The sequence below is a fragment of the Haemaphysalis longicornis genome, unplaced genomic scaffold (assembly GCF_048455015.1).
Source record: "Haemaphysalis longicornis isolate Haplotype H1 unplaced genomic scaffold, Haemaphysalis longicornis Haplotype H1 scaffold_129, whole genome shotgun sequence".
NCBI lineage: Eukaryota > Metazoa > Arthropoda > Arachnida > Ixodida > Ixodidae > Haemaphysalis > Haemaphysalis longicornis.
In genome coordinates this window covers 408,565-424,121 of record NW_027526232.1, presented here as the reverse complement: position 1 = coordinate 424,121, position 15,557 = coordinate 408,565, and the positions used below count along the sequence as shown (strand labels likewise).

Here is a 15,557-nt window from a genome sequence, read left to right as displayed (position 1 = left end):
TGAAGAGAAACGGCTGTATTAAAGCAGTGAAGATCAAATGCACTTACTCAGGCTTTCTTGATACCGGCGTGAAATGTCTTCAAGCTGTTGTCTGGCAGCACGAAGAACTTCTGAACGCAACGATCTATTCACTCTTCGCCTTACGTAAACTTGTAGCGGCCATTTCAACAAATTGAAAAAATACGTTCCTCGGCCGACAAGGCGGAAACGGAGGTCCAAGGCTTCCGAATTGTTTAGTGTAAAGTGTGTTATTTTCAGGCTTTCATTGATCCTGGTGGAGGGAAGATGATAACGTTGTTAGATTGACCCATTGTTCATGGCACGAAAGGCCTCTAGGAGTGGTCAAACAATATAAAACACTTGCACACTTTTATGCACTAATTATGCACGGAAAGCTGGGCCCTAATATCCGAACATTTGTTATAACTCAGCCACACCTGAGCATGTCGTATAACGTAGTGAACGCATTCCCATTCACTGTATAGCAATAGATTTCTAGTGGGTCGATTGTTTCCTGGCATTATTACCATCATCCCTTTCCCTTTACTTCTTCATTAGGAGTACTGTTATGAAAGGTTCGTGTTACGTATTTTTTTGGCTGCTGTTGGTGCCTACCAGTTCAGTAATCGTAGAATGGCACGTTAAATGGTCTATTGCAGATTACATATTTTTTTCCAGTCTCATTCATTCGTGTCAAACCCTAACGCGGCCGCCATCACCGGAGGGCGCTCAGGACAACACCGTTCTCGTCGCACCCCAGCCGGTCCTGGTCGCACATACCCGGGTAGTATGACGTCAATCCCAAAACTGCGATGTGATGCACACGTCGGAGCAGCGCACGCTAACAGCAGCCAGCGCCTTGGTTACACCAGACGTCGGCAGTTTGGGGCGAGGCGCTGAACACGTCATGCTGGTTCTAATGTCGAAGAAGTACCCATTCTCAACGTTCTCCAGCGCGCAAAGAATAAAATTTATTTAAACAACGTTATAGCGAACTGTTATGGTTGAAACTTCCTGGTGGATGCTACACATACAAAGGACCCGTTTTACACGTTTATCTCATTGAAATTTCGAGGCAGTACTTCTTAAATGCAAAGTATGATTTAACTCCGTAAGTTAGAAATAGTCGCCTCTGGCATAGACGCGGTAAACAAACAGGTGACCGACGGCACCCAAAATACCGACGGTAGAGAACCTGAAAATACGGTATTGGAATTCAGAAGAAAGGTAAATTTGTAAATATTATTCACGGTGGCATTCCGAACTGGCACCTCCGGAATGCCAAAATGCGGGCATCCCCAAGATTACCACACCTCGGCGAGCCTTCATGATTCAAGGTGAACAAGTGGATGTAGTTAGGCCCTGGAGTGTCAGATATGTCTCGAAAACATGTACTTGGCATTCTAACCATGCTAATTGTATCCTATAAGTGGTAATTATGACAGTGGTACGTTTTCGCTTAACGTACGCTGTGCTTTGTGATGAACGCAGGGGTCTGGGCCGAGTCATACTAACAAAGGGAAGAAATAGACGCAGACAAAAAATGATCACGCTATACGTAACGAATGCTTTCGTGTCTTTTACCTAGAACGCGATGTTCTAGAAACGTGCTGAGACCTACAAGAAGCATCTGAGCATGCTAATTACAGAAGCAGCAAGTATAACAAAGTATGCACACACCAAATGTTCTTTCACCTTGGCATTTCGAACGCTAGTATAAGCCCAGTCACTGTAGCCGACAGAAAAAGACGCAAAATTGACGGGTTGATAATGAAAGGACACGTTCGGCAATAGTACAGTTATGCATTTACAATCATATCACAAACAGAGCTTAGGTGTTTTCTGATTTTTCGCAGCAAAGTCGTATACCTCTACCCCTCAATGGTTTCATCCCCGTGGGCGAAAACTCCAGAGCGCCAAGGTCTAAAATGCGGAGCGCCTGCCTTAGGCTATTCACGAATACAGCATAGAGCTTAGCATCCGCTTAAGGAAACCAAAAAACAAGCATCGAAACTGCTTTGTGCATGATAAGGCGCCTTTGACCAATGGAACCTCCCACCATGTGTTCCTGGAAAAATTATGCTTGGAGGTTGTCTTTGAAGGCTAGGCGGGACGAGTGTCACTAAATAGAGCAGTTCTTGTCCAAAACGCCGAGCGCATACGTCAGGCAAGGCAGGATCAAGCACTTGCCGCATCTTTAGACAAGCTTCTGGTGCTGAAATGCTGTTAGACGGGGTATGTTCCATTCGCATTGAAAACGACGTGAGTCGCCCGACGCCGCAGAGCACGGAGGACAAGCTACGCCTACCAGGGTTGACCGAATAAAACGCATAAACAACCAATTGGCGGCGCCCATGAACTGTCGCAGTGTAAACAAATGTCACCTTATGCGAACTGACCAATGATCATGGCGGCAGCACGGAACAATAGGAAAAAAAGAGTGCTGCCCCAAGTCATATTTATGGTAACCTGTGGTAATTCAAACTACTGATAATTCCAACAAAATCATGGGGTACCTTCGTGTTTGAATTATCGCGAGTGTGCTGTGTTCACAAATCTTGGCGCATTCAGGGCGTACAGCCTTTCCTTTGGGTTCGCCGCGCGCGCGTTGGCTTTGGGCCAGGCCGCGGGTTGTAGCGCGTGCTCACGCTGTCCACTTTGGGAGAGATGTGACAGAATACGGACCAAGCCATCCGGGGCTGCCAGTCATGGATACCTTTCAGCGGCAAGTTTGGAAAAAAATGTGAGGTGCCACAGCCGGGTCTCCGACGAAGCCAGAGGGGCTGCGCCAAGTCTGCTGTTTGTCCAGCCTTCCACCGCTAGTGCAAGCTGCACCAGTTTTTTTTTGTACTACCTTACCTGACTTAGTTTGCAGCGGCCTGCCCAAAAACTTTGAAGTCAATGTACTTGTATTTGAGGCAATTAAACATGCGTCTTGATGCGTCGCTACTCAGGCTTTCCGCCTTCACGTCGTCCTAGGGATTACATAACCGACCATTTTAATTCTAGTTCCAGTTCCCAATCTCTATGCGCATTAAGGTATTGACGAACAGTCATCTGTTATCCGCTCTTGTAAAAAAACCCGTGGTATGCCTGAAAGTTTACACGGGAACTTCGGCCAAACAGCGCCAGTGCGTAAACCCTGAGTCGCCACGTGCGGCAGCGTAAAACTCGCACCTAAACCGCCGCAAGACGAGCAAAGGCGTGTCTGTACACCGCAATGCCAGCTCATTTATGTTTATGCCAGCTCACGTTATGTTTATCTGAGGGTAAGCATACTTGCGCTCCACCGGAAGCTTTTCGCCCGCTTAGAGAGGATCGCCCGCCAATTATTGCTTCCATGATTTATTTATTGATTGAATAACTCAACGATTTATTTATTGATTTATTGTTTTATTGATTGATTGGTTGATTGATGGAGTAAGTGATTGATTGATTGAGTAATTGATTGATTCATTGATTGATTGATTGATTGATTGATTGATTGATTGATTTATTAATTAATTGATTGATTGATGGAGTAATTGAACTTTGACTGAGGCAAGCAAATCATAAAACGGTGTTGGTAAGAGATGCCCAACCATCCTCATTCAAGGGACAACCGCTCTTTGGGCCCTCGTCACAAATTAAGAATGAACATTTATTGAGAAAGAAGACTTTGCTTGTCGCCGTGGACGGGGTCCCTACATGTTTCAATGAACATGAATATTACTTTCAAAATTACACGACCACTGCACATACAAGCCGATAAATTTGCGTTCAGCCAAGACATGGGACTTCTTTTCCGATAACGCTTCCTGGGGGAGTTAGTGATGACGCTCAATGGTCTTTATTTGCAGAAGTCATTGGAACGTTCTCTTTTAACAGCGACGATCTTAAGCAAATCGTTAGAGTTTGGTGTGCGCAGTTAAACATACCAAGAAAAATCCGAGCGCACATGAGCGCGTTCCTCGCGGCCAACACCTGGAATTTAAAAAGCAAAAAAAACGCCGAGCGCTCCTGGGTGCATGCTTCTCGGCGACCACACAGCGTCCCTGGTGCATGTTTTTCAAGCCAAGCATGCTTACTTAGGGAGATTGCCCAAGTTTTCGGCGACCATCCGCTAGTTTAAAAAAAACAAGAAAATGCCTAGCGCTCGTCTGTGCGCGGCTCGAGGCGACCACTCAGCGTCCCCGGCGCATGTTTGTCAAGCCAAGAATACCCACTTAGGCAGATTGGCCAAAACTGGACAAAAAAAAAGCTCCAGCGTTCAACGTAATCGCGCCAACACTTGCTCGGAACGAGAAAGACTCGTCATAGCGCACGCCCCTCCAAGGTGATGTCCAATGATTGTTGCTTCTACAAAATTAAGGGAGCTCACACTCATAGCGACAATTACCGTCGTTGCGGCAGCGAACAAGGAAATCGGCTCCAATCATGGACTTTAACAGTTGTGATGGTCGTGAAAGTTGCGTAAGGCTTCGCTACCTTCAAGGCTTACGCGTCAGTGTGATTTCCTTTATTTTTTGATACTAGATAGTATCGCCTGCAATCTTCGTCACTCTTTCACCAGATAAAACTAAGAGCACTATAGTGTTCTCCATTAATATTCACCTTCGATTTCAGATACAAATACCCTAGAGAAGTGAGAAGGTCAAGGGTTTATTAAGCTGCCGCATGCCCCTTTTTTCCTCAGCCAGCTCTAAATTTGCACTAATTGAAATAATAAAGCAAGAAAAAAAATTACAACGGAATAAACAGGAAAGGGAGGGAAGAAAGAAAGAAAGAAAGAAACAAACAAACAAACAAAGAACGAAAGAAAGAGAGAGGGAAATAAAGACAGAGAGAGGGAAAGAAAGAAGGAGAGAAAGAAAGAAAGAAAGAAAGAAAGAAAGAAAGAAAGAAAGAAAGAAAGAAAGAAAGAAAGAAGTAGTTAAATACTCACTGCTTCACCGCAATGACGAACTTTGTCGCAGGAAAGAATACCTCGGCATCGACGTATATGTTCATTAAGTATGTCCCGATCTTCAGAGAAAGGGAAATATTCAGCTTATCAACTTCAATTCCGAAGCGCGCTTCTAGGTTGTCATTTCGTTTGGAAATAAGGTGGTTCCTTCCAAGCCTCTTCACTCCACTCAGGCCAGAGATTGTGCCGTTGTAGATATCCACTGTTACTCTGAAGCCAGCCAAAGTAGTTTTATGGTGGGATCTCGGAAGAGCTACCGTCTGGAACGCTTCAGATGTTAATAATCGTTTCATTAACTTGTCCAGAAGCAAGTCACCTTCCAAAGGCTTCGCGCCAGGGTGGCACTTCAGTGCAGGCCCTGAAAAACAAAATGCAGAAGACATTTTAACGGTCTCCTTAGAAACATCGTTCTTTAGCTATACAATGCACCGTGTACACGTTGTTCTACCAAGACATACGACACGACTTCGTTTGGCTGCGGAGGCCAGGCGGGCAATTCCTGATCGGCCAACAGGAATCTCGCCCCGCTGTCCAACGGCGGGCGGCAAACATGCCCTCGGGCCTCCAAAGCGGTGTCAATAAATCAACTTCACCCTTCTTGTACGGACCATCTGATGCAGCATCTTCGAGTTGATTCGGCGAATTCAAACAGCAGCCAGCCCAGGGTCTTGATTAGAGAAATTTTAACTGCTGGCGGCTGAAACGGATCCCGGGAGCTATAAAAGCATGAGCAGCATGAAGCGGAGCGGGCGACACACGCGACGGAGGCACCGAGGTGAGACGGGCTCCCCGCTTTGTGCAAGCTGACAATGTAACTTCCTGGTGCATTTTGTACGTAAATGCTTTAACTCAATGTCGCCTGGTCCGCTTCGACTCTCAGCTCTATGCAGCACTGGCCGCGTGATGAGCAAGGTTCCGTCACAACAACGTTAATGATGTCACGGAATATCTATGTCGACAATGCCCCATAGCGCCATAACCCGTCACCGAAGACGACGAAGAAGATCCGGCAGGCCCGAGCGATCATGGCCACTTGTAAATAGATTGCATCGCTCTGCGGCAACATCTTGTAAATACATCACTTCATCGTCGCCCATAGTTCACCTCATCATTGTCCTGCCGCCACGTAACAATATTATCAAACTCCAACTGCGTATATATACGTAATACTTCCTTCCAAGGGCATCCAAAGACAGCAGACATATTAACAACTGGGTTTTACTGCTTCTTTTCTATTGAATAGCGCCGAGTAATTTGCGTTCGAAAAGTTTTTTAAGTTTCATTCGTTACAGCGGCATAGTCTATAGCAGTAACTGTGGTTTTACCGTTTTAGCCGGACCAACAAAGTATTGTCGATCATGCACCTTTGAGCCCCTTATGGGCGATCTAGTTACATCAGTTGTGTGAGTTGCAAATCAGCAATTACTCCCCAGTTCATTAGGAAACCTTCGTCTGGGCCTTGCACTAAATCCGCCCCCGCACGGGGCACCTTGAGCAATCTTGGTGACGGTATTGGCGACACCGCGGACCCCGAGCCCACACACTAAAGCTGTATTCTGCCATGGCAATGAATGCAAAGCGGAGATAGAAGCCTCTAACGGTGGCCGTCGGAGCCTTGGTCAAGCTCCGGCAGATGGGCTTAATGTCCGTTTACCAGGAGGGGAGCTCCGGGACCTCTCTAGTTATCAGGGTAAGGCTAGAGAATAAAGCACCCTTGTTCCCTACTGTATAATAGTTGGCATGGTATTTTCTAAACCCTTTTCTAAACCTGATCGGACCCCGAAGAGGACCCGCACAGAAGCCATCTTAAAGCCAGTCTCAAACTTTGTGTTCGCAAACACGGAAAACTTCCCACAATTTTTGGTCATGCAATCAGTGGACAAAGAAACACCAATTACCACCAACTCCGTGTTCCTGATCGCAAAATTTATCGAGAGTGTCGTTGGAAAAAACTACGAGGCAGAGAAGCTAACCTCTGGTGACATGCTGATTGAAGTCAAAAGTAAAGAACAGTCTTGTAACTTACTAAAGAAAACAAGCGTTGGAGATCTACCGATCAATGTGACACCCCACCGTACTCTCAATAGCTGCCAATGAGTTATCTCGGAAGTTGAACTTCTCAATGAAAGTGATGCTGATGTCGTCGAAAGCTTGCGTGAGGAAAGTGTTACGGCAGTCAGACGTATCACAATGACGCGTGACGGAAAAGAGATAAGAACCAAACATATAATTCTGACGTTTCACCGTAGCACCCTATCACAGTCCGTAGAAGCAGGTTTCCTCCACTGTCAGACAATACCATACATCCCGAACCCGCGACTCTGCTTTAGGTGTGAACGGTACGGGCATCGTATAAACAACTGTCGAGGCTAAGATAGATGCGCAATATGCTCGGAGCATGACAACAAGACCGACGATTGCCGCACCACGCAGTTCAAATGTTGTAACTGCGATAGGCCTCACGCCGCTTACTCTCGATCCTGTCAGAAGTTTAAAACCGAGAAGGAAGCAATAACTCTCAAAGTAACTGAAAACACCTCATACCCAAAGGCTCGGAAAAAACAGGCAAGGCTGTTAGGGCGCCGGCAGGTTTCGGTGAGGACCCACTACAGCACTGCTGACTTGGTCCCGCCACCACCCCCCACTGTGCTGCCCTCGGCAGCCAACGCCGTCACACTGCCTGCGGACTCCGCAGTCACAGTGGCGCAAACAAACTTGGAGGCCGTGTCGCCTCTGCTGCGCCTGCTCCAATGCCCCTCTGTGGCTCTGGGGGTGCTGCGGACATTGACCATGGAGCAACGGCTGCCCCTGCGTCATCCGCCCTGCCGCGGCTTCCACATGGGCCTCGGTCACCGAGCGTCACTCGGGGCGCCCGTGCGAAGGAACGTAACCCAATGGCAACTCCAAGGGCATCAGAAAATGAAATGGATATAACACCACCCTCACCGGCATCGCAGACGCCCAAGGGGAGACGGCACTCAGTTGAGCGCCAAAAAAGCCACTGCGCAGGGTAACAGCTCCTAAACATCAAACACACCTGTTGAGCAATTTGGAGCATTATGATTGAAAAAAAATAGAGCGCGACTTAGACAGCGACAGTAAAGAAGGACGACGGGACAAGCGCTCACTTGTAACTAAAATTTGTTGAGGCATCGTCTCATATTTATACATGTATCATCAAAAGCATGCGCACTTTGGTACACTACATGGAACGCATCCAACAGAGAACATGATCAAAGTGACGTTTTCAAAAACTCAAACTCGCTGGCACACAAAAACACAGAAGTATCGCTAACGCGCTTGTCCCCTTTCCGCTAAATATAAAAAGCTTCCAAGAGCTCTCTCGCCACTGTATTATCACTCCTGCCGAGAATGCTAATCTCCTTAAAGAACGGTCTGCATTTTTCCAAATGACTGACAGGCCTGCAATCTTCGCAATGCGTGGGTAAATGCGCGCGCGTATTATTGTTAAGAGAAGAACTGTGCTCGCGTGCCCGGTCATTCACGCATCTGCCCGTCTTGCCGATGTCGGCCTCCCCGCAAGAAAGCGGTATCTCGTAGACTACCCCGACGTCGCAAGGCACAAAGCGCTTGGCATGCTTCTTTTCGCACTCTTTCGGTTTGGGCTTGCCGGAAATTTGCGCACACAGGCGGCCAAGTTTGTCTGGAGCGGAAAACACCACCGGCACTTTGTACCTTTCTGCCACTTTTTTCAGGTTGTGCGTTACTCTATGTATATGGGGCAGAACAACAGGCTTCGCCTTAGGTTGTTCTAGCCGCTTCGCACCTACTTGGCCTTTGGCTTTCCGTAACAACGCTTCGGCAACACCCGCCAAGACATAGTTTCGGTAACCGACCGACAGTAGTCTCTTCAGTTTAGAGTCATAGCTCCCGTGAACAGCTCTCGTGAACAGCTCTCGCCATAGCTCTCGTGAACAGTCATAGCTCTCGTGAACAGCGCAACGCCTTAGCCACTGAGCCACCGCGGTGGGTAGATGTGCAGAACGGCTTTCATGTCTACATATACGGATTGAATGTAAATCCTTAGCCGATGTGAGACAGCGACGTTTCCCTGATTTATAGAAGTACAGAATTCCATTTCATCCCTCTTTATTTTTACGAAACGAACCAGCGGTCACGAACAAATGTGTTTTATCATATCACGCTGAAGTCAATTTAAATCTCATCTCGTACCACATGTAACTTTCGCATCTCTCAGCAGTAAGGGAGCTACCGCTGGCTATGCACCCATATGGTCCCTTTCCCCCACCATTATGACCATCTTCATATTTGTTTTAAAATTAGGGCAACTTACACCCGTATATTATGCTCTTTTTGGTAATAGTATCATACTCATACCACACCCATTTTATACACTAAAATGACAGCGAAGGATCACTAAATACGATCTTGGGCGCTCTTTGTCCTTGGCGGCTTGCGCCATAAACACCCACATGCCACTACTACAATTTCTACTGCACTAAATCCCCCTTAATTCTTTTCAAGCATTTATGAAGGGCAAATCCAGGTTCCGAAGGAACCTGCCTAAAAATAACTTCAACATATTATTTTACCCCGCATCAACAGGCATAAGCAGTCTCTATAAATATGTCTATAAAAGAGTGTGCTACGGTGTGCTTTGCAGCTGGTGTTGTGACTGGAGCAAAATTACATTTCCTGCTACTGCCGGGCAGCTTCACGTATTTAAGTGACGCACACGAACGCTCGAATGCAGAACAAATTTAGTTACGCTCCTAGTGTACAAATAAAGATCAAATTAGCCGACGGAGGCTTACGGTAATCGCAGTAAACCTAATTGCAGATATAAGCAACTGCGTCACAATCCATGTATGGAATAGAGTTATAAGTTTTCTGCTACACATTATGGTCAAGCGTAGAGTCATGGACCATTGAAATTCGAACCGCGGAACGCACGGCCGAAGATACCGGTGCCAGGACCTGGCAGCGCCGGTCGAAAAGAGATGGACATGCGCAGTAGAGGCGTCAGGAGAGAGGGTGCGTGTCCAACTGCTGTATTTTGCCGTCTCCCCGCTCGCGCGCTTTCCTTGTCGCCATGCCGCAAGAGCGCTGCAAGCACTGCAAGCACTACCGCCGCCGCAGCTAAGGGTGTTGGTCATGCTGAGAGCAACGCGGCACGTAATTTCTTGCAGCTGCGACCAGTGCTTGCGCGCGAAGCGCGTGCATAATCTCGGAAGGTGTACTATTGAGTTCATCATACGTCTGGAAGAAAACCAGCGCACGCAAATGCATACAAAAAGTATGCCGCCTAACTGCTGGTTGCACTGCAATGTGTTGCGTTCGTGGTTCAGTGGCTCGCGAATTGAGCAATGATGTGCTGCCAAGAACACGCCTTTGTTTGACGCAGTCATGGCTGAGTCACTTTGCGCATTTGGTGCTTGTAGAAGACACCCTACCCCTAGAATTTCTTTCCAATGCCATATATTGATTACAAACACTGTGCGCGCTGTAATCATTACCAACAGAATTCAAATATTCATAAAAATTAAGTAAGGCAGCTCCAACCATTCTATAGGCCAGTTGCTCTTGCACAACAATGGTGGCAACCCGATTTTCTGTTTTGTTTTGTTTTTCTCAGGCGCCTCACTATTCGTAGAATCCAAGCGAGCCGGCAGCACTGAACAAGGTTATTGGCGTGACCCAGGTGTTTATCGTTATTTGCTCAAGTTACTGCACCACACATGCAGAGATATGTCAGCAATGCGAAGGAAAGGTTGACATCCACCTGAATGCACCCGTACCGCTACAAAGGAAACCTATACAGCTTTCTCAGAAACTTCGCAGTTGAAGAAAAATTCGTCCTGGTCCAGCAACCGCGAAGTTTCTGAGAAAGCTGTATATCTTTCCTTTGTAGCCGTACGGCTGCATTCAGGTGGATGTCAAACTTTCCTTCGCAGAAACTTACTCCACCTTGGGGATTTCCCCTGAATCTGGTCGATATACCAGCAATGTTACGCCGGCACAGACGGGGAGCGGGCGATCGTGTGCGCCGAGCCCGCAGTGCCGATAGCAGTGGGGCACGCACTCTCGTTCACAACACGTCTACTGCGCATGTCCGTTTCTTTTCCCCAGCCGCTGCCTGGTGAAGGCACCGGTATCTTCGGCCGCGCGTTTCGCGGTTCGCATTTCAATTGTCCATGGGAAATATATTATGCACGTCAGCGCCGAGAAGGGTACATTTTTTGCGTGTGATAGCTTGGCATGATGGTGTTGGTTTTGTGTGAAATATGTTTACAAAACTGTTTATAGCGATCTTCATCGGAGACTCTACTCAATATGAGCTCCTCATGTTAAACATTCGCCAAGAAACCAATATTACAAAAAATGTGGTTAGCTTATATCGTGAAATAACACGTAATCGGAGCATAGCTTCGTTAAGTTGGAAAAATTTCTATTTTTTGCGGCTGACAGTATTAATCGAATATGTGCGGCCGGATTTTATTTTAGAATGACTTTCATGACAAGTCACTTAGAAGTTGCTGGCTATGCACATGGCGGAAAAAACTCCCCAAAATTTCCAACCCGTGCTCCGTATACTTGTTTCACCTGTACTCTTTTTTGCAGCTAAAAAATATCTAACCTGAAAGTCAGCACCGATAGTATCAGTGATTTAGAGCTGCGAAGGCGTCGAAGTCAAAAAGCACCATGGTCCCGCTAAGTAGTATGGCCTATCAGTGTTATGTTTATGGGCAGAATATAATTAGACGAATGTGATGTAGATAAAAGTAATCAGTGTAGGTGTTACAAGGCCCTTCTTCTGGAACGCAGAGATTAATAATAGTAAAAAAAATGATGAGATTACGGTATGAAGTGCGTCAGGAGTATCAAATCGTGCCCTTTAAAAGGCTACTGAGGTACGGGCTGCCGTCCTCAATCCTAAGAGAGTTGAGGTTATGCGTAGTAATAAATTGGCCCTAAAACTTCTACACTGCGAAAGTAATAAAAAAGCGATGCGGAAGAAACATGGTTTCACGCCCCAAAAACCGAAGTGAGTGCAGACTGATTGCGCATGTACACATCTCACTTGAATGATCAGCGCCTGCTGGTGTTAAGGACTGTTGAGGCTGGAAAACGTGAAGGGTTCTTGGACTGAGAAACCACCCCATTGCTTTTTCGCAATCAGCAAATTTACTCTCTGTCTTTTCATACCCTTGGCAGACTGGTGTTTTTGTGGCGTTTAAATATATAAGAATGCCAGCCTGATGTGGCCAATTCTTAGTTCGGTTGTAGGTATTCTTACGAGGGGTAGGGATGCAGTTAAATATGTATTTACACTATGTAGAAAGCAGAAACTATGCCACCGCTGACACCCAGTACACCTGATGCTACACTAAACCAGGTCTTCCTCTAACTCGAGCCCCAAACCCCGCACATTCACTGCTTCTTCCAAAGCCGGTAAAATGCTGAGCCAAATTATTTTATTTTAAGTGCCCCGTGACACGAACCCCCGACGGTATTAGTGCCATCCCGGCAATGTCGGGTATCGGCGTCCACTGTCTTCAACGGCTTGCGACGCACGAAGTGAACAAAAGCCTGAGCAAGCTGCACTAACAAGAAACCTAGGGAGGAGCGAAGCATGCACTGTATAAGTGTATTCTTGGCGCCTTGGCGTTTTTCCCAACGGAGATAAAACCGTTATGGGATAGGAGTATACAGCTTTGCTGTAAAAGTCTCTTGTCTTTGAAGCATGAAGCTCTCTAACGCATGGCGTAAACGAGTGTCCCGGTGCTTTTTTTAGTACGAGTTACGTTCTACTGCGAGGCGTAACGACTTTCCCGGTGTTTTAGTACCGTGACTACATGGGACTGTGATTACGGCGACGACGACGACGACAGGAGACGCCAACAGACCCAGCACCTAAGGGGCTCCGCCCCTATTATGTGTAAGTAACCACGCCTCGGCAGTAGAGGCGTAACGTGGGGGATTTCATAATTCACGTTGGTGACTTCTGCAAAACCCGATAAGAATAGGTGTACCGGACAAGACGTTGTTCATACCGCCTTACTCGGCTAAATGGGGTCAACGGACAGCAGGGGCTGATGACTAGAAATGCTTCGTACGTTGTCAGCGGTTATAGGTGGTCTTTTGAGTGACTTAAAATGAAGAAGTGCGAGTGCGGGAATTCGGCCGGGCATGGTCAGCACAAGCAATTGCATCACGGGCGTATCCCGACAGCAGACTTGGAAGGGCGGCAAACGCGAACAACAGGGTATCAAGTGGTACCGTAGGCTCGCGGTCGTAGACAAGGTCAAACGAAGAATAACAGGCCGTTCTATAGCAGTATGAAGTGAAGCACTTAGTCAGGTATGGCCGTGCGGTGTCGCAATCCCGATGATTGCCATAAATGTAACACAGGACCATGTCTCTCAAAGCACAATTGAAACGTTCGGATAGTGCATTTGTTTGCGGATAGTAGCCGTCGTTACCTTGTACTGGGTGCAGCAAGCTATGGGGTTGCTGATAGCTTCAGCAACTCTTTATAGAAAGTGGCATCCGCGGCGATTAAGAAGCTGTGCATGCCCTCCATGATGGTGAATGAGGTTTGAAAGGAAAAAAATTACACCATCTTCCCGTAGGAGAACACTGAGTAGTATGCGAAGTTAGACTGAAGTTTCCATTAGTTTCCAGTTCGTCGTTTCCGTTGACGTTCAGCTTCGCGTGCCCTTGTGGTATAAGTAGCTTCTTGACGTAGTTTGAATGAGTGAGGGACATAAGGCGCGGTCGTAGCACATGCTCCCGTCTCGGTTTGTAGCGCAGTGGGAAGAGCGCCACATACCTCCCGTTGCGGCCAGAGAGTCGTGGGATCGAAACCGGGCGCCGCCTAACTATTTCTTTTTGTAGTGGACTGCGCTGACGTCATCCCAAACGCTAACGGTGCTGAAGAGACGCGCATGCGCAGTAGAGTACGGACGGCCCACGACAAGTGAGGGAGAAACACAACACCGAGCATGAGATGCTCCGCATCTAAAAATCAGCCACGTCAGTAGCGCAGCTGGTCGAAAGCGCGTGGCACAATCTGTAGCGACAGCGGTCTACTTATTTCACAGTACCCCGACAACTTTTGTCAAGATATAGCGGTGCTTCTCACCATGACCCGGCATACGGTTGTTGTAAATTATAAGGACAAGGCTTCTATGTCTATCTCAAGTCTCACTAGAGTCTGTGCCTAGAGTTATCTACTTGTATTTACGCCGTACTTTACGGGCAGAAATACAGCGACCTTTCTTTTTTTGCGCGGCATCAAACCTTTCCGGTTGAGCTCTGCGAAATATCAAAAATACAAAAAATAGCCTCGAGAAATGATTCATAAGTGAGGTGTCGAAAAAAAACAAGCTAGTGTCGCCCGATATCTTCCAGACTGAGCTTAGTCTCTGATGTTCGCAGAATTGTTCACTTAAATGTTAAGCAGAAAAGAAACTCGCTATAGAGAGTACATTGTGAGCTGATGTTTTCGTCTATTTATCCAGACTTTTTTCGGAGACCCAAACTTTAATGTAAATGAACTGAGTTCGTTTCCCTGTAAGCCTTATTTTCTCCTATCTGTGAATAATATATGTTCAACCAAATATGGTTTTTCTGTTTGTAAAACAAATGTTTGCGTTCTTTGCTCATATTCGTAAATAATGGTGGTAACCCTCCGAAAATTTTCGCAATAAAAGGAAGCAGAGTAACAGGAAAGCATTTGTGACTACAACCCAGAAACACCCGCCGCGGTGGCTCAGTGGCTAATGCGTTGCGCTGGTGAGCACGAGGTCGCGGGTTCGGTTCCCGGCCGCGGCGGCGACTTTTCTGATGGAGGCGAAAACCAAAAACGCCCGTGTGTACGACATTTCGGAGCACGTTAAAGATCCCCAGGCGGTCAAAATTAACCCGGAGCCATCTACGGCGCGCCTCATCGCCTGCGTTGCGTCGGCGCGTTGCGTCAACCTCACGATCAACATTACGAAAACTGGCAATGAGTGTAAAAATCCAGGCGAGCTAAGAAAGCGGATGGAAATATTTGCTGGAATAAATCGACCAGGAACAACTAGCTCAGCAGTACAATAAAGTTTAAACTATTCATAATCTTACCAGGAAATACACATACATCCTACCATTAAATTTTAAGCACGCATAATAAGAGAGCTTATGAAACTGTATACGCTATGTGAACGTGGTTGTTTCGTTACATATTTCTGGTAAGAATCCCACAAAAGGTAACCGGCACGGTGGCTCAGGCTCGGTGGCTAAGGCGTTGCGCTGCTGAGGCAAAGACTGGTGGAGGCGAACAGCGGTGGCGCTCAGCACTGGCGGTAGCAGGCTGTTACCGCTTACAGTTTCGCTCGGCCATCCGCACGCAAGATCAAGGATGAATGCTGGAGGCGCAGTCTCCTGTACACTTTGTTCCTGAACAATGTATATTATTTTTCATTGGCTTATCACACTCATAAAGACACAAGGGAGCTGCGAGTGTTTTCCACTGTTTAGCAGAGATCGATGGTCTCACAAACTTTCCTTAAAAATATCAATATGTCAACATTACCTTAATACATTATCCAAATAAAGAAAGCTCACATTAACGCTTCAGGGGCCT

General features: G+C 46.9%; 1 protein-coding gene across 2 annotated transcripts in view; it reads right to left on the bottom strand.

The window, feature by feature from the left end:
- LOC144163660 (uncharacterized) overlaps positions 1-15,557 on the bottom strand; it is a 64,812-nt gene that overhangs the window by 14,852 nt on the left and 34,403 nt on the right. For both annotated transcript variants that reach the window (XR_013320965.1, XM_077694455.1), the window contains exons 2-3: positions 4,925-5,303; positions 48-271 (exon numbers count right to left, since the gene is read on the bottom strand). Coding sequence is in view for 1 of the 2 variants with exons in the window: in XM_077694455.1 (XP_077550581.1) it covers positions 48-271; positions 4,925-5,303 (603 nt within the window). In the remaining variant the exon portion in view is untranslated. The remainder of the gene's footprint in view (positions 1-47; positions 272-4,924; positions 5,304-15,557) is intronic.